The 25,108-nt window shown below is 42.3% G+C and overlaps 1 protein-coding gene across 22 annotated transcripts in view; it reads right to left on the bottom strand.

The window, feature by feature from the left end:
• The window catches only part of IKZF1 (IKAROS family zinc finger 1), a 373,972-nt gene that overhangs the window by 194,105 nt on the left and 154,759 nt on the right, over window positions 1-25,108 (bottom strand). For 18 of the 22 annotated variants that reach the window (XM_056520296.1, XM_056520301.1, XM_056520299.1 and 15 more), the window contains one exon: window positions 172-225. The exons of 1 other annotated variant lie outside the window; for it this stretch is intronic. In XM_056520296.1, coding sequence (XP_056376271.1) covers window positions 172-225 — 54 coding nt within the window. Of the gene's footprint in view, window positions 1-171; window positions 226-572; window positions 663-8,212; window positions 8,328-18,981; window positions 19,004-25,108 lie in introns of those variants that run through there. 3 more of the 22 variants (XM_056520310.1, XM_056520309.1, XM_056520312.1) reach the window with 3 other exon arrangements.

Here is a 25,108-nt window from a genome sequence, read left to right as displayed (position 1 = left end):
ATGTAACTGGAATTCTAGATGGGTCAACCCATGGATGTATAAGGCATACTAATAGGTAGTTTTGCTTATAATGTCTCCTCACCATCGGTAAAACAACAACAAACATATATATCCTATACTCTTCATAATGCTAAATTTGAATGTATCCTCACAACTTAAAATTAATCTCACCTGACATTTGAGTCATATCCTGCGCCTCATCTGTTTCCATGTTTCTCTGATAATCTGTAAATTAAATTTTAAATACTGTTAATATTTATTTAAATGGGTTATAAACTAAAATATATGATTTATTTAATATTCGTCCTTCACTCTTGTTTCCTTCTGTACCTGCCTGGGTAACAGACAGGAACAGACCTTGAGTCTTTCATGAAAAAAAAAAAAAAATAGCATTACAAAGATGTATAAAGAAATATCATTAGTAGCATAGGAAGACCAAATTTGTTATTTATTGTTAATTTCCTACTGCATAATAACCCAAAATGCAAACTGACTGCAACAAAATTAAGCAGAAAATTAAATGGCCTTGGGTCATTGTAGGCACAGAATTCATTCTCTCGGCTGATCCATACTTATGTTCCTTTTAATTTACTGAGCATGCATCGATGAACCTTGAGTCAGCCTGGTGACACGCGTACAATCAGCAATCAAAAACGAAAGCAATTTGCTGAAGAATGTCTCATTTGTCCAAGCAAGGCTGCATATCTGAGCAGGAACTGTCGCTGGCTCTATTAATAATGAATACACCTCAAACAGTAGCAGATGGGTAAAACAGAAGCTCTCGTCTTAAACATATAAGGAGTCCCATAATCAGACCATACTGTCCTTCTTCTACTTAGGGAGAAGTGAATCTCCCAAAATAGCAAAACAAGCCCAGGAGAGAGAGTCAAACCAGACCTTCCTGTTTAACTTAACAGATGGCTCCACAGCTTTGGAACAAATAGTAGGAAACACTTGCCCCTTTGTTGCAACACGTAATGTTCTAAAGACTGAGTTGCAAGTCGTAGGAAACACGAGGGAAATGTAGGCTTAAGGATAGCTGGGTAGAGAGCAAGTAAAAAGTTTGGTTTGCGCTGAGGACCTTGGTGGTGTTACTCTCAAGTGTCTTCAGTGCACATCTGGTGACTACATAGTTAAGTGTCTAGAGCTAGATCGACAAACAACTTAGTCCAACACTTGAGACAATTTTTAAAGAAAGTAGCAAGCTCTGCCTATTTCACTTCTTTAATTTGTCCTATTTTTTTTTACTGTTGTCCCTTTAGACCAATTGCTATTGGGTGCATACTATTTGACACAGGGTCATTTTTTTTTATGCCTGTGCTTTTACAGTAGTATAATGCTTTTACTGCAAAACTGTAATTTTCCAATTAAATCTGAACCTGTAAATATTTCTGGTTGTATTTAGTTTATTTCTTGCAAAGCCCTTTTAACAAAATGTATTCAAATTTAAATAAAAGTCGTAGTATAGACAGAGCATAGCATACAGTGACAGTCATTTATATAGGAATTTAAGATATCTACAGTCATGGCCATAAATGTTGGCAACCCTGAAATTTTTCAAGAAAATGAAGTATTTCTCACAGAAAAGGATTGCAGTAACACATGTTTTGTTATACACATGTTTATTCCCTTTGCGTGTATCGAAACTAAACAAAAAAAGGGAGGGAAAAAAAGCAAATTGGACATAATGTCACACCAAACTCCAAAAATGGTCTGGATAAAATTATTGGCACCCTTTCAAAATTGTGGAAAAATAAGACTTAGGGTACGTTCCCACACGGCGTATTTTGCTGCGTATTTGCTGCGTATTTGGTGATGTATTTTCCTACCCATTGACTTCAACAGGGAAAATAAAATATGCAGCAGCAAATACGCAGCAAATACGCCGTGTGGGAATGTACTCTTAAAGGGTACCTCTCATCAAATAAACTTTTGATATATTTTAGATTAATGAATAACTTTCCAATAGCATGTTAATGAAAAATATGCTTCTTTCTATTGTATTTTTCCCGATCAGTCCTGTCAGCAAGCATTTCTGACTCATGCTGGAGTCCTAAACACTCAGAGCTGCCAGCCTGCTTTGTTCACAGCCAAACAGGCTGTGAACAAAGCAGGCTGGCAGCTCTGAGTGTTCTCCTTTGTGAACAAAGCAGACTGGCAGCTCGTAGTGTTTAGGACTCCAGCATGAGTCTGAAATGCTTGCTGCCAGGACTGGTAGGGAGACCCCTAGTGGTCATTTCTTCAAAGTGGAAAAATACAATAGAAAGAAGCATATTTTTTAATAACATACAATTGTAAAGTTATTCTGCATACATTAATCTATAATATATCAAAAGTTTTTTTGATGAGAGGTATCCTTTAAGGACTCAGCATTTTTCAGTTTTTGCATTTTTGTTGTTTCCTCCTTAAAGGAGTTCTCCAACTGAAATCTTTTATCCCCGCTGTGCCCGGGCTGTAAAACTATACATAATAAACTTTCACTTACCTGCCTACGATCCCCCGTTGTTCCGATATCGCCGCCCGTGCTCTGGTCCCTGTCAGCTTCCTCTTCCTGCGGGTCGGTGACTTCACTCTGCGCTCAGCCTATCAGCGGCCACGACGGGACATTGCTGCGGCCGCTGATAGGCTGAGCGCAGAGTGGAGTCACCGACCCGCAGGAAGTGGAAGAGACCGGGACCGGAGAACGGGACGGCGATATCGGAACAACGGGGGATAGTAGGCAGGTAAGTGAAAGCTTATTATGTATAGTTTTACAGCGAGGGCACAGCGGGGGTTAACAGTTTTAGCTTAGAGAAATCCCTTAACTTTTATAAATCATAACCCTTTCAATTTTCCACCTAAAAATCCATATGATGGCTTATTTTTTGCGCCTCCAAATCAAATTTGTACTGACATTAGTTATTTTACCCAAAAATCTACAATGAAACAAAAAACTAAAAAAATGTCGACAAAATTGAAAAACAAAATTGAAAAACAAACGCCATTTTGTAAATTTTGGGGGCTTCCATTTCTATGCAGTGCATTTTTCGGTAAAAATGTAATCTCTTTATTCTGTAGGTCCCTACAATTAAAATGATACCATACTTATATAGGTTTGAGTATGTCTTACTTCTGGAAAAAAAAATCATAACCACATGCACATGCATAACAAATTAATACGTTTAACCTCTTAAGGACATGTGCCGTAAATGTATGGCGCTACATAGCACCTCTTAGCACACAGCGCCATACATTTATTTTATTCCCGACAGGTCCCGGCGGCTGTCAGCAGCCGAGGACCTGCCGGTAATGGCACTGATGTCTGCCATTAACCCCTCAGGTGCCGTGATCAATACAGATCACAGCATCTGCGGCAGTGCGGCACTTATAATGGCTGATCTGATCGCCAAGATGGCGGACAGAGGTCCCCTCACCTACCTCCGTCTGTCTCCGGGGATCTTCTGCACTGATCTGCCTTCCAGCAGACCAGAGCAGAAGATCACGATAATACTGATCAGTGCTATGCCCTATGCATAGCACTGAACAGTATTAGCAATCTAATGATTGCTATAAATAGTTCCCTATGGGGACTAAAAAAGTGTAAAATAACTATTAAAAAAAATGTGAAAAGACCTTCCCCCAATAAAGTTTTAAATCACCCTTTCTCCCCATATTAATACATTAAAGCGTTAAAAAGATAAATAATAAACATATTTAGTATCGTTGCATGAATATGTCCGAACTATAAAAATATAATGTTAAGGATCTCCTACGGTGAACGGCTTAAGCGTAAAAAAAAAAATTGAAAAATTTCTGCTTTTTTGTCACATCAAACTGCAAAAAAATTTAATAAAAAGCGATCAAAGCAGTACAATAATAGAAATGTATGTAACCATGGGCATCATTTTAATTGTATTGACCCAGAGAATAAAGAAAACATTAATTTTTTTTACCGTAAAGTGAACATCGCAAAAACGAAATTCCCAAATTTGCTAAAATTATAAAAAAAATTTGGGTTTACCATACATTTTAGGGTATAATGAGTAATGTCATTATAAAGTACAACTGGTCACGCAAAACAAGCCCTCATATGGAATTATAAAAGAGTTAAGAATTTTTGAAGGCGAGGAGGACAAAACAAAAACGCTAAAATAAATTTGGCTGCCTCCTTAAAGGGGTATTCCAGGCAAAACCTTTTTTTATATATATCAACTGGCTCTGGAAAGTTGAACAGATTTGTAAATTACTTCTATTAAAAAATCTTAATCCTTCCAATAGTTATTAGCTTCTGAAGTTTTCTGTCTAACTGCTCAATGATGATGTCACATCCCGGGAGCTGTGCATGATGGGAGAATATCCCCATAGGAACTGCACAGCTGCCGGGACGTGAGTCATCAGTGAGCAGTTAGACAGAAAACAACAACTCAACTTCAGAAGCTAATAAATAAAGTTTTGGCCTGGAATACCCCTTTAAGGTGAAAATGACTACTATAACTTTTTTATTTTTCTGCATATGGGGATGTATGAAAGCTAATTTTTTGCGCCGTGATCTGAAGTTTTTATCAGTATAAAAAGTGACCAAAAATACGCTATTTTGGACTTTCGAATTTTTTACGTGTACGCTATTGACCGTGTGGTTTAATTAGTTATATATTTTTATAGTTCAGACATTTACGCATATGCAATACCACATATGTTTATTTTTATTTACATCTTTTTTTTTATGGGAAAAGGGGGTTGATTAAGACTTTTAAAACGGAAGGGGTTAAATCCCATTTATTAACACTTTATTTTCACTTAGGGGACTATAACATTGCACACACTGATTTCCTACAATAATCATTGCCATGCAATAGCATGGCATTGATCAGTGTTATCGCCGCTCCACTGCTCCTGCCTGGATCTCAGGCACGGAGCAGTCATTCAGCGATCGGACAGCAAGGAGGCAGGTAGGGATCCTCCTCACGTCCTGAAAGCTGTTCGGGACGCTGCGGTTTCACCACGGCGATCTCGAACAGCACCACTGAGCTGCCGGGAAGGTTTCACTTTAACTTTAACAAAGTTGATCGCCGTGTCTGAAGGGTTAATACCGGGCATCACCGCGATTGGTGAGGTCCGGTATTAGCCTGAGGTCTTGGCTGTTGATTACCGTCGGGACCGACCCGATATGACGAGGGGTCACCGGCGGGACCCGGCGCAGGACATAAATATAGGTCTTGACTCGTTAAGCAGTTAAACTCACCTGAGCCAAGTAACAGGTGTGGGCAATATAAAAATCACACCTGAAAGCCTATAAAAGGGAGAGAAGTTCACTTAGTCTTTGCATTGTGTGTCTGTGTGTGTCACACTAAGCATGGACAACAGAAAGAGTGCTTGAGAACCAAAATTGTGGAAAAATATCAACAATCTCAAGGTTACAAGTCCATCTCCAGAGATATAGATTTGCCTTTGTCCACAGTGCACAACATTATCAAGAAGTTTGCAACCCATGGCACTGTAGCTAATCTCCCTGAGCGCAGACGGAAGAGAAAATTTATGAAAGGTGTCAATGCAGGATAGTCCGGATGGTTGATGAGCAGCCCAAAACATGTTCCAAACATATTTAAGCTGTCCTGCAGGCTTAGGGAGCATCAGTGTCAGCACAAACTATCCGTCGACATTTAAATTAAATGAAATGCTATGGCAGGAGACCAAGGAGGACCCCACTGCTGACACAGAGATATAAAAAAGCAAGACTACATTTTGCCAAAATGAACTTGAGAGCAAGCCAAAATCCTTCTGGGAAAATGTCTTGTGGACAGAGTGGAGGTTAAATTATGTTTTAGGGTTGTTTTGCTGCCTCTGGCTCTGGGTGCCTTGAATGTGTGCAAGGCATCATGAAATCTGAGGATTACCATTGGATTTTGGGTCGCACTGTACAGCCCAAGGTCATAAAGCTGGTCTTGGGTCTTCCAGCAGGAAGATGACCCCAAACATATGTCAAAAAACATCCAGAAATGTATGGCAACAAAGCCCTGGAGAGTTCTGGCCAACAATGAGTCCAGATCTAAATCCCATTGAACACCTGTGGAGAGATCTTAAAATTGCTGTTGGGAAAAGGCACCCTTCCAATAAGAGAGACCTGGAGCAGTTTGCAAAGGAAGAGTGGTCCAACATTCCGGCTGTGAGGTGTAAGAAGCTTATTGATGGTTATAGGAAGCAACTGATTTCAGTTATTTTGGGTGTGCAACCAAATAATAAGTTAAGGGTGCCAATAATTTTGTCCAGCCGATTTTTGGAGTTTGGTGTGACAATATCTCCAATTTGCTTTTTTTCCTCCCTTTTTTGGTTTAGTTCCAATACACACACAGGGAATAAACGTGTATAGCAAAACAAGAAATACTTAATTAAGAAAATAAATACTTAATTTTCTTGAAAAATTTCAGGGGTGCCAACATTTAAGGCCATGACTATAGATAACAGACCATTGCTGCACTCTAAAAGTGATGGTCAGGCTGATCTGTGTGTCTGTGTGTTTGTATGTGTATATAAAGTGTATGCCAGTGTGTTTGCGTGTGTGTGTGTGCATAATGTATATAACAAAATCAGTCGGACCACCAGTGTGGAGTTGTGGTCTGTCAACTAGGCAACAAGCTGTCAACAAGTGAAAGAAAGGAGCAGGAATATCAGTAAAAGGAGATAAATTAGCAAAAACAACATATTTGCGGAATAATTTAGGGCGTGATCACTTCTTCTGGTTTTTAACTGCAATAATTGAATACAAAGCCCAGAATGGATCATAAATGAAGGACATATATAATTGATAGACTAAGGTTTCTCATCCTTTCAAATCCATTGCTGGCTTTGTATCTAAATATTGCAAATAAAAACCTAAATGTGTGAACACACCCTTAGAGGAAAACGGTCATCCTGTTCTACCACATTAAACCCAATACACTGGGTTACAGTGTGGGTAAACAGGAGACAGATGAGGGGTCAATGAGTTAAATACATACCTGTAGTCCGGAGCTGTATTCACTGGCGCTGGTCACGTGATTGCTTGCGCCTCATCGGTCTCCTGTTCACCCACACTGTAACCCAGTGTATTGTGTTTATTGTGGGTGAACAGGATGACTGTTTTTCTTTAACTTGACATGCACAGCACGTTTAAAAATGCTCCAGACTTTTTAACTGGTGCTTATCCTCTGATGCTATCCAAAAGTTTAAATCCTGTTTTTATCCTTTTATGGCTCCTAATTTCCTTGTTTATGTTGCTCACACTGAATGTAGAGGAGGAGGAGGAGGTGTTTCCTTACTTTCCCTCACATCGAATGTGGGAACTTTTTCCTTCACTCCTCAGAGCTGACAACTGGCTGCTCGGTGCACCGAGGCTCTGTGACACGGCCCCAGGCTGATTTACATGCCAGAAGCATACAAAGAGCTCCTCATGTCCAGCCCACACTTCCTGTATTTTGTCTCAGTACACAGACACACAAGCAATAGCGGCAGGTACAAGACAGTATAAGGACCTCTAGTGGTAAGAAGTATAGAGCATTTTTTCACCCAAAAATATGCAAATTTTTTAACTAATGTATATTACAAATATACATACAATGTTATTATCTATATTATGTAAAATGTATTTTCAAATGACAGTGCCCATTTAACTATGTTAGCTGAGATGGGAACACCTCTTTGATAGTAAGGCACGGTATATTTCCCTACCTGATCTGGGAGAAACCTTCACCTGGGGTCTGAATAATAAAGCCCAGCAGAGAGGGGAAGTGTTTTATAAGGAAGTCAGACAGTGTGGTCTGGACTGTCCCCCGGATCACGGACTGATGCAAGGGGGAAACATACCATGTCCCTTTGCCAGGCGGGCACACATCAGGTGGCTGTGGTGGACACAAAAAGACACACCAATGACCACGTGGGCTCTCCCCTTGATCGCAGACTGATGCAAGGAGGGGGAGACACCATGTCCCTGTGCCAGATGGCACACAGCAGGTAGCTGTGGTGGACACACAAGGACTTACCAGTGACCAAGTAAAGGACTGTAATCTTGTGAGTAACAGCTGTGGCTGTGAGGCAGGTGGCCGTGTGTGAATATGACTTTATGTTCAAGAGTGAACTGTGTCTTATAAGGTGGCAGGTCACATGTTTTAACTGAAAATAGAAAGAGAAAACAAAGGTGCGCTCCTAGTGTAGAGATCTTTGGTTAACAGGTGCCCCAAAAAGTGCGTAGTCTGCTTACCGGAGGTAGTTGTGCTGCGGGCACAACCCTGTGGTGTGCATGTAGAATCGCAGAAGAGTTGGTGGTCAGGTGGCCGCGGCGTCTTTCTGGAGTAGCTGGAGGTCACTCCAGTGAAGAGCAGATATCAAGTGGATAAAATACGTAAAAAACAGGACTGTGCCAGGCGCTTCTCCTCCGGAAATGACAACGAGACCACACTTGTGTAAGCAAGAGCAGTCAAGTTTATTGGGTGCACAGGGATTAGCCCACCAGTTGGCAGACAGAGTCTGTATTGTGTAGCTAGTGGTTAGACGGCCTAGGTTTTATTTTATGTTATGTTTCATTTTGTACCTGCAACCTTGAGTAAAATAAATCTGGTGAGGAACCAGACCATGCATGAAGAGAAGATGGTGTGGACCTAGTTTACTGAGGTGAAAACGTTTCCTTTTGGCTGTGGAGAAGGACGATCCCTGAGCTAACTCCAGAGTAAATCTCACAATTGGTGGAGGGTGCGGACATCATGTTAAAGTGCATCATGTTGCCAGGAGCAACCAGCTTTCGAGTTGCAGTGAAGTTGTTGATGGGAGCAACCAAACGAGGATATTGCAAGCGGGTATTCCGTGTGAGGAGACAGGTGAATAGGCCACCTGAAGAGTACAAAGCAGAAGGATCTGCAGAGTGGTACAGCAGGACTGAGCCTGTGGTGAAGGCGTTGCTAGGGGCAACGGATCGCATCAAGTGAGTGGGTGCTCCTTCTCAAGTGAGAAGACAGGTGGACAGGCCACCTACAGAGTGCAAAGGAAGTTTTGAGACTGTATGAAGGCGTTAATAGGGGCAACATAAAATTGAGGACTGTACCATGTATCGAGGTGTGTTGCAAGATGGAGGTCATGATAAGCGCTTTGCTGTGGACAGCTGCAGCGCAGGTGGAAGCGACCTTTGCAAAGTTTGATGGTGGATTTAGAGTTCTGCAGCACAGGAGCTGTTTCAGAGGTGTCCAGTGCAAGCCCTTAACTGACTGGATGGCAGGAAATTCTGGTAAGACTGTTCCAGGGGTTATGGGGCCTGTGGAAAGAGACAATGGGGGACATTTATCAAAGCATTTAGTGCTTTGTTTTGCTTATAATTGTTGCAAAAAAGTTGCGCATGCAACTAATCTTTTTTCCTGCAACATTTTGATCTTCAAGCTTGCTAAGCAAAAAAAGGAAAAGTTTCTTACCTAAGCAAAAAGTCATTTTCAACTTGCAGTGGTCAGAGATTCATCATGTTCAAAAGCCGCAAAAATGTCGAATCGCATGAAAACAAACACCAGATGTACTCCAGCTCAACCATGGAGCAGAAAAAGCCATTACCAAAGCAAAAAATAAATCAATATAAACTTCTTACGTGCAACGAATTTACCAACAAGCTGCAACCAGTTGATAAATAAGTCGCACATAAGCAAAAAAATTGGAAGGAAAAAATAACTAAAAAAAACGAATACATAAGCAAACATTGATACATGTCCCTCTATAAGTCTGTGCATAGAAATGTCAAGGTGTTGGGCTCAGAAAAGCCTGAAAAATGTAAAGGTGGACTAGATGTCCTAAATTGTTTTTCTTCCCATAAACTGTGTCAGAAGGATATGAACTGTACCGGGACTTGTAAATCTAGGCAAAATGATAATGTTTTTTTATGTGAAAACGCATGCATATTGTTGGGGAAGTAATGTGTACAGCTGCCAGCTCAAACAGGACAAAAGAACACCTGTGTGAGCTGACAAAAGAGGGAAAAAAGATGATTGCTTGGCTGGGATCTAGGGGTCCACAACAGAGTGTGCATAGTGGGTTAACCTCTTAAGGATGTAGGGCGTATCTGTACACCCTGCGCCCAGTCCCGGTATTTAAAACAGGGTCACGCCGTGACCCCACATCATTCTGGGTCGGTCCCGGCGGCTCATGATAGCCGGGACCCTGGATTAATAGCGTGCAGCACCGAACATTGTGCTGCACGCTATTAACCCTTCAGACGCGGCGATCAAAGTTGATCGCCGTGTCTAAAACGAAAGTAAAAGCTTCCCGGCAGCTCAGTCGGGCTGATCGGGACTATCGCGATAAAATCGCCATGTCCCGATCAACTACGATGCGAGCGGAGGTCCCCTTACCTTGCTCCGTTGCGTCCGATCGGCGTTAGATTGCTCCAAGCTTGAGCTACAGGCTAGAGCAATCAACCCTCTATAATGCTGATCCATGCAAAGCTATGGCTTTGCAGGGAACAGTGTAAAAGATCAGGTTGTGCAGTGTTATAGCCCCTATGGGAGCTATAACACTGCAAAAAAAAAAAAAGTTAAAAAAAGTGAATAAAATATAATTTAACCCTTTCCTAATAAAAGTTTGAATCACTTTTCCCATAAAAAAAAAAAAAAAAAAACTGTTTACATAAAAATAAATATATGTGGAATCGCCGCCTGCAGAAATGTCCGAATTATAACAATATATCATTAATTAAATCGCACGGTCAATGGTGTAAGCGCCAAAAAATTCCAAAGTCCAAAATAGCGTATTTTTGGTAACTTTTTATATAATGAAAAAATGAATAAAAAGCCATCAAAAAGTCTGATCAATACAAAAATGTTACCGATAAAAACTTCAGAACACGGTGCAAAAAATTAGCCCTCATACTGGCCCATACGCAGAAAAAAATAAGTTATAGGGGTCAGAATATGAGAATTTTTAACGTATAAATTTTCCTGCATGTAGTTATTATTTTTTTTCAGAAGTACAACAAAATCAAACCTATATAAGTAGGGTATAATTTTAACTGTATGGACCTACAGAATAAAGATACGGTGTCAGTTTGACTGAAAAATGCACTGCGTAGAAACAGAAGCCCCCAAAATTACAAAATGACATTTTTTCTTCAATTTTGTCGCACAATGATTTTTTTTTTCCCTTTCGCAGTGGATTTTTTGATAAAATGACTAATGTCACTGCAAAGTAGAATTGGTGGCACAAAAAAATAAGCCATCATATGGAATTTTATGTGCAAAATTGAAAGCGATTTTTAGAAGGTGATGAGGAAAAAGTTAAGATGCAAAAATGGAAAAACACTGAGTCCTTAAGGGAAGTCAGGTGCCTAGAGAGGGTGCACATGATAGGCCCACAACACCTGACATGAACCATACATAGATAGAGAGTTCCGCTTAGAGACTGTGATTGGGGAGACTGTAGATAGTGTGAAAAAGACTGATGATGGGAAGTGTCAGCAGTCAGTAGTTACATGGCGGTTGAGACTGCTGCAAGAGCTGAAGGACAAACTGCGAGTCAGGTCCAAGAGAATGAAGAGACCAGAGAGTCAAGTGGACCCATGTGTGCAGTGGAGTGTTCTGGGCAACCAGAGGTGGAGCCAGAGCATGGGTTCCAACTGCCAGCTGACGATGAGTCCAAGGTGGGACTAGAGTCGCGCTATCATCTGTTAGAAGTGATGGTGATCGAGAAAGAGGAAGCTACATTGAAAGCTGTGGATAATGTGAAGCCCAAAGTGGAGCAGTTGATTACTTCCTCAGAGCTTGAAGAAAAGAGAAGCAGAAGTAGGGTAAGGGGCCCTGGTCTTTTCGAAGCCAGAGAAGATGCAACTGTGTGGAGCGTAGTGCATGTGGAGCTGGGTGCTGCGCTCACTGTCGCAGATGGTGGTGAAGTGAAAGAGAAGTCTGCGAGTGAGCAAAGAGATGGTGGCAAAAAGACAGAGAAGTCGGAGAGTGAGCAGCGAGACAGCAAGAGACTGTTGGGAAACTACCCTGAGGCCAAGACCCTTGCAAAGGGGAAGACCACTTCTAAAGGAGGAGAAGAGTCAGGCCGAACCAGCTCAAAGGAAGAGACAGGCCAATGACAGGTGACCTTCAGAAGACAAGAGAATGTCTCAAGGTCCAGCAGCGAGAGTGAGGAGACCATTGTAAGTAAGAGACCTCTGAAAAACCAGCAGCAAGACTGAGGAGAAGCCATGTGGGAAGTCCTCTGAAGCTGAAGAGGCTTTGAAGGATGAAGGTGAAAATTCTGAGGCAGAAACATTCTCTGAGGCCGAGGCTCAACCAGAGACAACTGCAGAAGCTACAAGTGAGGAAAGTGTCACAGCTGAGGCTAAAGGTAGAGAGAGAGAGGAGAAAAACAGAAGTACAAGCTGACTACACCTGAAGAGAAGCCTGAAGGAGTCAAGGACTCTGAAGCGGCTGCCAGCCCTGAGTAAGCGGGTGCCCCTGAAGGGAAGGCAGATGAGAAAACAGAGCCAACGAAAAGGGGTCACAGAGATAAAATACAGAGTCATGGTAAAAACCATGAGAGGGTTGGATGTGTTCCAGAGAAAGGCGAAAGAAAATCTGAACTGTATAAAACAAGCATGTAGGACTTATAGTAGTGTCCGGAAACAGCATAGCGTCCATGTCAAGAAAAAGAATGATGAACCTACTGAAGGGGAGACTCAAGAACTTGTGGAGTGTGCACATGAGGACTTGCCAACAGGTGATGTAATACGGGTCGGTCTCCAGTGAAGCCTGGTCTGTAGTCCTGCAGTTATGGGAGAATACTAAGGCCTTAAAAGGTCTGCCTTGTCCGCAGCCAGTGTCCAGGGTGTGGCTCTGACCAACATGGAAGATTTGATGCTAAAAGTGTGTTATATTTAAGGACAACTGTAGTGGAACACTTTTATATATTCCCGTGCCCGGGCCTCAAAAACAAACAAAATAAACTTATACATACCTTCCTACGAGCCCCTGTTGGTCCGGCACAGGCCTCAAGGTCTGGCAGTGCTGACCTCATTCCACTTCCTGGGGACGGGGACGCCGCAGAGCTGTCGGCGTATCACCGGCCGCAGCGATGTCCTGCCCCGGCCTGTGATAGGCTGAGCCCACTGTCATGTAAGAAGCCGGCGGGACATCGCTGTGGCTGGTGATACGCCGATGGCTCTGCGGCGTCCCCGTCCCCAGGAAGTGGAACGAGGTCAGCACTGCCGGACCGTGAGGCCTGTGCCAGACCAACGGGGGCTCGTAGGAAGGTATGTATAAGTTTATTTTGTTTATTTTTGAGGCCCGGGGACGGGAATATATAAAAGTGTTCCAGTACAGTTGTCCTTTAACGGAGCCTTCTACAAAGGATTAATAAGAGATGACCAAGAGGCTTGTAGTTAGTGGCTTGCGAAAGTGCGAATGAGAGAATTGGGTGCCAGTAAACACACAAAGACACACCAGTGACTAAGTGGGCTCTCCCCTAGATCCCAGACTGATGCAAATGGGGAGACACTGTGTCCTTTTGCCCGACGGGAACACAGCAGATGGCTGTGGTGGACACACATGGACTTACCAGTGACCAAACGAAGGACTGTAATCTTGTAAGAACTGTGGCTCTGAGGACACACGGCAGGCAGCCATGTCTAAATGGGACTTTATGTTCAAGTGTGAACTGTGTCTTATAAGGTTGCACGTTTTAACTGGCAGGGATTAGCCCTGTTGGCAGACAGGGTCTGTATTGTGCTGTTAGCGGCTGGACGGCCCAAGTTTTATTTTGTGTTATGTTTCGTTTTGTACCTGCAACCTTGAGTGATATAAACCTGGCGAGGAGCCAGATCTTGTATAAAGAGAAGTTAGTGTGGACCTGGTTTATTGAGGTGAAAACGTGGACTTTTGGCTGCGGATAAGGACAATCCTTGAACAAACCCCAGTGTAAATCTCACACCCCTAAGTAACCATACTTGCCTTAATCTCTTGGGGATGCAGGGCGTACAGGTACGCTCTACATCCGCGATCCTTAAAGACCCAGGGCGTAACTGTACTGAAATCGTTCAGCAGGCATCCCGTGCCAATGCCTGGGGGGTCCTGAGACCGGCGATCTGCAGTGATTTGGGGTCATGAGGGTCTTCAGTGACCTGGAAAATAAGTTTGGTTCCCCCGCTCTGCCCACCCACGATAATCTGGGCAGAGTAGGGGAACTGTCCTGTGAGTAGCGGCGGAGGTATATGCTGGGAGTTGTAGTTGTAGCAGGCGGTGATTGGCGGCAAGTGGCGATCCTCCTCTGCATGCGGCGGCAATCCTGCTGATGATGGAGGCCAGTAGGTGAGTTGTTGCCTAGCAACATCTGGAGGGCCACAGTTTGGAGACCAGTATACAGTGGCCTCTAAATTGTAGCCCTCCAGATGTTGCAAAACTACAACTCTCAGCATGCCCAGACAGCTGTTTGGGCATGCTGGGACTTTTAATTTTGCAACAGCTGGAGGGCTACAGTTTGGAGATCAACGTGCAATGGTCTCTAAACTGTGGCCCTCTAGATCTTACAAAACTACAACTCCCAGTATGCCCACACAGCACTTTGCTGTCTGGGCATGTTGGGATGTGTAGTTCTGCAACATCTGGAGGGCCACAGGTTGGAGATCACTGTGCGGTGGCCTCTAAACTATACCTCTCCAAATCTTGCATAACTATAACTCCCAGCATGCACGAACAGCAAACGGCTGTCTCGGCATGCTGGGAGTTGTAGTTGCATGCCTCAAGCTGTTGCATAACTACATCTCCTCCTTTGGCGATCAGTACATGCTGGGAGTTTTGCAACAGCTGGAGGTACACTGGTTGGAAAATACTAAGTTAGGTAACAGAACCTAACTCGAGGTTTTCCAACCAGTGTGCCTCCAGCTGTTGCAAATGTACAACTGTTTTGCAACAGCTGAAAGTTTGTACAGGGTACATTCACACGGGCGGGGGTTTACAGTGTGTTTCCTGCTTCAAGTTTGAGCTGCCCGTGTGAATGTACCCTAAAAACAGTACACAAAATAAAGGGTAAAACACTACATATACAGACACGTACTGCATTGTTTCCAAAACGGGGCCTCCAGCTGTTGCAAAACAACAACTCTCAGCATTGCCGGACAGCTACTGACTGGGAGTTTAGCAACAGCTGTTGTTTGGGAATCACTGGCGTAGAATATTTTTGTTAGCGGAGGCAATTGCAACGCTTGCATCCGAGTCCATTGCTATACAAATCCCTAATTTATGCCTCAAATAAGCATGGTGCTCTCTCATTTCATAGCCCTGTCGTATTTCGAGGAAACAGTTTAGGGCCACATATGGGGTATTTCCGCACTCAGGAGCAATTGCGGTAAAATTATATATATATATATATTTCTCTTTTTACCCTGTATGAAAAGGAAAAGTTGGGGTCTACACCAGCCTGTTAGTGTAAAAAAAAAAATAATTCTACACTAACATGCTGGTGTTGCCCCATACTTTTCATTTTCACAAGAGGTAAAAGGAAAAAACACAATTTCTCCTGAGTACGGAAATACACCATATGTGGATGTAAAATGCTCTGTGGGTGCACAACATGGATCAGGAGTGAGAGCGCACTATGTACATTTGAGGCCTATATTGATGATTTGCACAGGGGTGTCTGATTTTACAGCGGTTCTGACCCCATTTTGGAAACTACACCCCTCACGGAACGTAACTAGGGGTATAGTGAGCCTTAACATCCCACAGGTGTTTGACGAATTTTCATTAATGTTGGATGGGAAAATGAAAAAAACTATTTTTTTCACTAAAATGCTGGTGCTACCCTAAATTTTCACAAGGGAAAATAAGAAAAAAAGCCCCCCATAATTTTTTACCCCATTTCTTCTGAAAGTGCTCTGCAGGCACACTCCAATGCTCAGAAGAGAGGGCTTTTGGAGAGAAAATTTCTCCAGAATTGAAGCCCATGTATTTACAAAGCCCCCATGGTGCCAGAACAATGGACCCCCCCCCACGTTACCCCATTTTGGAAACAACACCCCCATGTAATGTAATAAGGGGTACAGTAAGCATTTACGCCCCACAGGTGTCTGACAAATTTTTGCAACAGTGGTCTGTGAAAATGAAAAATTTAATTTTTCCCCACTGTTTCAAAGATCTGTCAAACTCCAGAGTGATGTAAATGTTCACTGCACCCCTTATTAAATTCTGTAAAGGGTGTAGTTTCCAAATTGGGGTCACATGTTGGGGGTCCACTTTTGGCACCATGGAGGCTTTATAAACGCACATGGCCTCCGACTTCTATTCCAAACAAATTCTCTCTCCAAAAGCTCAGGGGCGCTCCTTCTCTTCTGAGCATTGTAGTTCGCCCACAGAGCACTTTACATCCACATATGGGGTATTTCCATACTCAGAAGAAATGGTGTTACACATTTTGGGAGCTTTTTCTCCTATTACCCCTTGTGAAAATGAAAAATTTGGGGTAACACCAGCATTTTAGTGAAAAAAGTCTAATTTTTCATTTTCACGTCCAACTTTAGCAAAAAATTAATCAAACACCTGTGGGGTTTTAAGGCTCACTATACCCCTTGTTCCATTCCTTGAGGGGCGTAGTTTCCAAAATAGTATGCCATGTGTATTTTTTTTTTTTTTTTTTTTTTTTGCTGTTCTGGCACCATATGGGCTTACTAAATGTGACATGCCCCCCAAAAACTATTTCAGCAAAATTTGCTTTCCAAAAGCCAAATGTGACTCCTTCTCTTCTAAGCATTGTAGTGCGCCAGCAGTGCACTTAATGTCCACATTAAGAAATGGGGTTACCAATTTTCTGGGGAATTTTCTCCAATTTCTCCATGTAAAAGTGTAACATTTAGGGGAAAAAAATGCATTTTAGTGAAATTTTTTTTTTCATTTACACGTCCGACTTTAACAAAAAGTTAACGCTCACTGTGCTTCTTGTTAAGTTCCTTGTGGGGTGTAGTTTCCCAAATAGTATGCCATGTGGGATTTTTTTTTTTTTTTTGCTGTTCTGGCATAGGGGCTTCCTAAATGTGACATGTCCCCCAAAAACATTTTCAGCTAAATTTTGTTTGCAATTCTGTCCACTGTCACTGCATTATGCATTAATGATTCTGGGATGCTTTTACCATATATTCTGGGATAGTTTTTTCGTGACATATTCCACTTAACATAGTGGTAAATTGTCATCGTTACTTGCATCCTTTCTTGGAAAAAAAATCCCCAAATTTCATGAAAGAGGGAAAGAGCAACTGTGGGATTTTTTTAAACAAATTTTGCTGTCATGGTTTTTGGGGGCCATGTTGCATTTAGGAAGTCCCCATGGTGCCAGAACAGTAAAAAAAAAAAAAAAAAAAACACATGGCATACTATTTTGGAAACTACACCCCTCAAGGAACGAAACAAGGGGTATAGTGAGCCTTAACACCTCACAGGTGTTTGATGACTGTGCGTTGAAGTTGGACGTGAAAATGGTGTTACCCCAAATTTTTATTTTTCATAAGTGGTAATAGAAGTAAATCCCCCCCAAAATGTAAAACCCCATTTCTTCTGAGTATGGAAATATCCCATACGTGGACGTTAAGTGCTTTGCTGGCACAGTACAATGCTCAGAAGGGAAGGAGCAAAGTTTGGCATTTTGAAAGATAATTTTGCTGAAATGTTTTTTTTTTCGGGGTGGGGGGGGGAAATTTGCTACATGTTGCATGTAGCAAGTCCCCAGGGTGCCAGAAAAGCAAAAAAAAAAAAAAACACATGGCATACTATTTTGGAAACTACACCCTTCCAGGAACGTAACAAGTGGTATAGTGAGCCTAAACACCTCACAGGTGATTGACAACTTTGCATTGAAGTTGGACGTAAAAATTGAATATTTGATTTTTAACACTAAAGTAATGGTGTCACCACAAAATTTTCTTTTTCACAAGGGGGAATAGAAGAAAATGCTCCCCAAAATTTAAAACCTCATTTCTTCTGAGTATGGAAATACCGCTCTGCTGGCACACTACAATGCTCAGAAGAAAAGGAGCAAAATTTGGCTTTTTGAAAGAGAATTTTGCTAAAATGGGAAAAGGGAACGTAACAAGGGTTATACCTAAAATGCTGGGGTTACCCAATTTTTTTAATTTTCACAAGGGGTAATGGGAGACATTGGGTTACAAATTTTGGACGGCTTTTTCCCCTATGGAAATACATCCACATATGGGGTAACGTGCTGGGCGGGTGCACAACAAGGCTCAGAAGTCATAGAGGTCTGTTTACATTTGAGTCCTATGGCATATCAGTAGCTCACAGTTATATACATTCAAAGGAAAATACAAAAATGAAACACCCACATGTGACACCATTACAGAAAGTGCCACAATACTGAAAGAAGAACAGAGGGAGCACTCATGGTTTGGGAGGAATGCTGTTGGTGTCTTTATTCTTAGACAGTGCGATGCATACACTTCATAAAGCGGGACGCCGGGAACCTGCAGACAAACAGGTTCACAGCTGCTTTAGAACTGACTAAGCATGGTCTTTTTCTGACCCCTATAACTTTCGTATACAGGGATTTATGAGGGCTCATTTTTTGCGCCGTGATCTGTAGTTTTTATCAGTACCATTTTTATTTTGATGGGACTTTTTGATAGATTTTTTAGTAATTGTTTTCTGGTATATGATATGAATAAAAATCTGTATATTTGGTATTCAGCATTTTTTTATGTTTACGCTGATTGAAGGTGCGGGATCATAAACATATTTTAATAGTTTGGACATTTACGCACATGGCGTTACAAAATATGTCAATTTTTATATTTTTTATTTTTGTAAAATGGGAAAATAAGTGTGATTACATTTTTTATTATGGGAGGGGGGGTTTATATAATTTTAGAGACCTTTCATTTTACACTTTTAAGCCCCCACATTTTTAAATATGAAATACGCCTGGAAAAACACTACGTGAACATAGCCTCAGGAAAATGGACCTTGTTACTAGTGCTTCCTTACAATATAAGACTTATCCAGCAAAAATCTTACTTACTATATGTGCTGCAGGGGAAGTCATGTAGTTATTTCCAGTCTTATCACAGTGTTCTCTGCTGCCACCTCTGTCCATGTCAGAACTGTCCTGAACAGGAACAAATCTCCATAGCGAACCACTCTTGCTCTGGACTACTCCTGAAATGAACAGAGGTGTCAGCAGAGAGCACTGTGGTCAGCTTGGAAAGGACTACACAACTTCCTCTGGAGCATACATCAGCTGATAAGTATAGGAAGGTTTAAGATCTGCATCATTTTCTAACACCAGTTGATTTGAAAACTTTTTTCCTCCAGAGTACCCCTTTAAGTTTCGTGAAGTTAGATGTAAGGTAGTCTATAATATGGAAGATAATTGGCCTAATATTAATGACCAAAAGGGTGCAAGTAGCACATGCTATTTCTATCATTTATTTATGTTTTAAAGAAAATAATGATATTCATATCTTTATTGAGGTTGTGTATTATACGCAGCAAGCTTCAAAAAGAAAAAAAACAAAACATGAAATGTGATTCAGACACAGCAGAAATTATGAAAATTGCTAAAAAAAAACCCCCACAAAAAAACTAAAGCTTACAAATATTCAACTGATGTATCCTGCTCAAGTGACTCCACATACACACTTATGCTAAAGAGATTTCCGGTTTTAAGCAACTACACATTAAATAATAACTATTTTGCACAATAATAATGCAAATTTTCAACATATTGGGCAAAAATTTTCCAACTTTTTTAAAATGTTGTCCACAGCCATTTTTGTAAGCCAGGTCTGGGCTGGTGTATGTTTTAGGTCACAATTCATAAATCAGTAACCACTGTAAAATGTGCACAAAAGTTATTTTAGTTAAAAATCCCTTTGCATAAAGTACACAAATTTTGTGCAAATTCACCACTTGCGAGAATATATGCAACAAACATAGAGCAAAAAGAAGACATGAAAAGCTTCATAAATTTCCCTTCTTGTCTTTAGGAAGAAGTCTATTTTTTAACCTAAAAGAGTGCTACTCTTGTCTGTAAACTGTGTCTGGTATTGCAGCTCAGTGAACAAGAAGGGTTTGTCTAAGGAGTAAGTGTGTTTTCTGGTAATGCAATTCAATGAGCAAGCCTAAACTGAAAGAACAGAAACAGTCCATGGACAAGAGAAGATACACAGCTATGAGATGTTATGAATGATATTTGTAAAAGTCCATTCACATTTTGTCTTGTATCAGAGCTCCAGCTAACAAGTCAACTCAGATTGGATGACTTATAAATGATAAAAATATGCATTACATTTCTCATATAGTGAATCACAAGTCTTCCTTGTGGCAGCTACAGTAACTGTTTTCCATAGAAATGAAGACGATTCCTGAAACTGCAACTACTACGATTGTCAAAAAACAGCATATATTAATATATATATATATATTTTCAAACTTTTTAGCAGATGTGGTGCAGAGTGTGAATATGGCCAGGGAAATTTCAGCTGCAATCAAGAATATATTTCCTGTGAGTAATATCTGCTGAGAATATAGTTCCATCCTGTTAGTCACTGCATGGCTAAATTGTCAGTATCATGCAGGGAAGTAGAGTCCTGGCATCCAGTATGGCTACAATAGGTGTTCAATTTTCTGTATTGTAACTAAAGCACCAATCGGCTATTCACACTCCCAGTCAGCTACTCCACTGCATATATAAGCTGTACACGCAGCATTGTATTCTGGACAGTAAAATACACAATATTATAAGGACTAGTATAACCTTCACCTTTATAGACACAGCCTGTTTTGGCCTTGTGGACACAGACAATTTTCAAACAAAAAATATTACTTGTGGGGGAAACTGAGAAAGAACCCACTTAGTTTTGTAACTTTAGATGGTTTCATACAGTAAGATGGTTTTTACAGTAAGACTGCCAATCTTGTTCCCAAGCCCCCATTTCACTGAGCGGTCCAGACGGCTTCCTTATAGTAAACACCCTTCCTGCATATTGATATCCCTTACCCTGTGAAATCCTTCTCGCTAGCAGAGAGGGTTTTTACTTTTGGCGTCCTTTCTGCAACTATTGCGCATGTGCCACTTCCACGGTACACCCGAAAGTGGCAAGCAGAGCTCCTTCACAGCCATGAAGACATGAATTGAAATTTGTCTGCACATGAGAAAGATTTTACAAGGGAGGTAGATCAAAATGCATAAGGAGGACATTTACTCTGAAGATCTAAGCCAGATGTCACACAGGTGGAAACACCTCAAGTGCACCAACCCAGTTTATTTGCATAAACACAAAAACAGTAATAACGGAGGAACAGAGCCACAGATCAGAAAACCGTGAAGACCATTTTGTCATCAGCTCCTCCCGCACAACAAGCCTATACTAATAGGCTAGTGTGGGTGATTCTGGTGACAGATCCCTTTAAGTTGTCTACTGTAGTTACTGCAATGTTTGTTGGCAGCCCATATATATATATACAGGTAGCTGTTTAGCAAGAGCAGTCAAGAAGTGGGAGAAGGGACTGAAAACGTGTCAGTTTTTCAAGAAAGGGGGGCAAGAAAAGAGGAAGGGGACTGAAGGAATGATTTTAGGGTTAAATTGTGTTCTCCTGCTAAAGTTCTTTAATACTTTATTTCACATAAAATTTCACACCTAGTTGTATCTAAAATAAACAGGAAAATACCATTTCCTGTGCTCATCTGCCTCCTCTGCTTTTTACCCTGTGTGCTGTGTTACCAACAGATATTTATGATACTTTTTAAAACTTATACGTTAGAAATGTATCTAAAGTATGCATCACATAGCAAGCACAAACTACTAAAACCTAGATGGATGGATAGATAAATGAGATAGATAATTAGACAAAAAGATAGATGATTGATTGATAGATAGATAGACAGCCGAACAGATAGATGATAAAATTCAGTGCATTTATGAAGTCATAAGACTTCAATCCTTATATTTCAGCATAATGTATATGTTAATAAATGAACCAACAAAGGTCAGACATTAGAATTTGCAATTTTTCAGATACCAGACTCATAACACAAGGGCAATGGCATAAGTGTGGACCATATTTCTAGAGTATTTTACACAATGCTTTACAAGCAAGTTAAGCAAGGAAATATCAACACATGAATATATACAACCATAAACACTAAAACTTAGATGAACTCACTTTCTAGGGCACTGGAGTACAGTTAATTCATTGTCATGTGCAAGAAACCAGTTGGAGATGATGTGAGTTTTGGGACATGGTACATTATCCTGCCGGAAGCAGTGGCGGATCCAGGGGAGGGGTCAACAGGGCAAGGATGTCCCAGTTACCTTTCTGCCTCCACGCATTAACTTCAGAAACGCAGGGGCCACCGGGAGGTAGCGCAGGCATGGACGTCACTGACCTCCAGTGCGTGCACCCATAAAAACAGAGCAGAGCGGAGCAGCTAGGAGGAGGACGCGCGCATGGTAAGTTACCAGTGGCACTTCATCTCTTCTGTGCTCCGACGCCACTCCTCTGGTCCCAGGACCTACTGCTTTGGCCACATGACCCTTGACTGCAGGAGGGGTGGTCGGACCACTGAAGTGGGGCAGTACACACTGTATTATGGCTGAAGGATGTATGTCTGTGGGGGCCATTGCCTACCTAATGTGGGGGAACTACAACATAATGTGGGGGGGACTATACTGCCTACCTAATGTGGGGGGAACTATACTGCCATCCTAATGTGGGGGGAACTATATTGCCAACCTAATGTGGGGGGAACTATACTGCCAGACGAATGTGGGGGGGAACTATACTGCCAACCTAATGTTGGGGAACTATACTGCCAACATAATGTGGGGGAACTATGCGGCCAACCTAATGTGGGGGGGAACTATGCTGCCAGCCTAATGTGGGGGGAACTATACTGCCAGCCTAATGTGAGGGGAACTATACTGCCAACCTAATGTGGAGGGAACTATACTGCCAACCTAATTTGGGGGAACTATGTTGACATCCTAATGTGGGGGGAACTATGTTGACAACCTAATGTGGGGGGGACTATGTTGAAAACCTAATGTGGGGGGAACTATGCTGACAACCTAATGTGGGGTGAACTATGCTGACAACCTAATGTGGGGGGAACCATGCTGACAACCTAATGTGGGGGGAACTATGCTGACAACCTAAAGTGGGGGGGAAACTATGCTGACAACCTAATGGGGGGGGGGAATTACAACCTAATGTGGGGGGAATTATACTGACAACCTAATGTGGGGGGAACTATACTGCCAGCTGAATGTGGGGGGAACTATACTGCCAACCTAATGTGGGGGAACTACAACCTAGTGTGGGGAAGCTATACTGCCAACCTAATGTGGGGGAAATATACTGCCAACCTAATGTGGGGGATCTATACTGACAATCTAATGTGGGGGAAATATGCTGACAACCTAATTGGAGGGGGACTATGTTGACAACCTAATGTGGGGGGAACTATGCTGACAACCTAATGTGGGGGGGAACTATACTGCCAGCTTAATGTGGGGGAACTATATTGCCAACCTAATGTGGGGGGAAATATGCTGCCAACCTAATGTGGGGGGAACTATACTGCCAACCTAATGTGGGGGGAAACTATGCTGACAACTTAATGTGGGGGAACTATACTGCCAACCTAATGAGGGGAAACTATACTGCCAACCTAATAACCTAATGTGGGGGAAACTATACTGCCAACCTAATGCGGGGAAACTATACTGCCAACCTAATGTGGGAGGAAGTTGGAACTATGCTGCCGACCTAATGTGGGGGAACTATACTGCCAACCTTATGTAGGGGAACAATATTGCCAACCTAATGTGGGGGGACTATACTGCCAGCCTAATGTGGGGGGAATTAAACTGCTCACCTAATGTGGGGGGAACTATACTGCCAAACTAATGTGGGGGAACTACAACCTAATGTGGGGGAACTATACTGCCAGCCTAATGTGGAGAGAACTATACTGCCAACCTTATGTGGGGGAACTACACAGCCAACCGAATGTGGGGGAACTACACAGCCAACCTAATGTGGGGGAACTATACTTCCAGCCTAATGTTGGGGGGGCGGGCTATACTGACAACCTAATGTGGGGGGAACTATGCTGCCAACCTAATGTGGGGGGAACTATGCTGCCAGCCTAATGTTGGGGGAACTATATTGCCAGCCTAATGTGGGGGGAACTATACTGCCAACCTAATGTGGGGGAACTATGTTGACAACCTAATGTGGGGGAACTATGCTGACAACCTAATGTAAGGGGAACTATGCTGACAATCTAATGAGGAGGGAACTAAGCTGACAACCTAATGTGGGGGGAACTATGCCGACAACCTAATGTGGGGGGAACTATGCCGACAACCTAATGTGGGGGGAACTATGCCGACAACCTAATGTGGGGGGAACTATGCCGACAACCTAATGTGGGGGGGAACTATGCCGACAACCTAATGTGGTGGGGGGAACTATGCTGACAACCTAATGTGGGGGGGGAACTATGCTGACAACCTAATGTGGGGGGGAACTATGCTGCCAACCTAATGTGGGGGGAACTATGCTGCCAACCTAATGTGGGGGGAACTATGCTCACAACCTAATGTGGGGGGAACTATGCTGACAACCTAATATGGGGGGAACTATGCTGCCTACCTAGTGTGGGGGAACTATGCTGCCTACCTAGTGTGGGGGAACTATGCTGCATACTTAAAGGGGTACTCCACTGCCCCAGCATTCGGAACATTTTGTTCTGAACTCTGGGTGCGGGCTGCAGGGGTTGTGATGTCACATCACACCCCCTCAATGCAAGTCTATGGGAGGGGGTGTGTCGACCACACAATACTTTGTAAGTGCCCCTCCCGAGACTTAACTCTGGATCCGCCCCTGACTGGAAGTGGTCATAAAGGGATGGACAAAGGACTGTGGCCATAAAGGGATGGACATGCTCAGCAACAATACTCAGGTAGTCTGTTGTGTTTAAACAATGTTAAATCGGTACTGAGTCGCCCTAAGCGTGCCTGGAAAATGTCCCCCACACCATTACAACACCACCACCAGCCCGAACCATTAATAAAAGGCAGGATTGAGCCATGCTTTTTATGTGTTGTGCATTCAGAGATAATATTATGGTGGTAATA

The sequence above is a fragment of the Hyla sarda genome, chromosome 5 (assembly GCF_029499605.1).
Source record: "Hyla sarda isolate aHylSar1 chromosome 5, aHylSar1.hap1, whole genome shotgun sequence".
Lineage (NCBI taxonomy): Eukaryota > Metazoa > Chordata > Amphibia > Anura > Hylidae > Hyla > Hyla sarda.
This window is presented reverse-complemented; position numbering and strand designations above follow the sequence as displayed.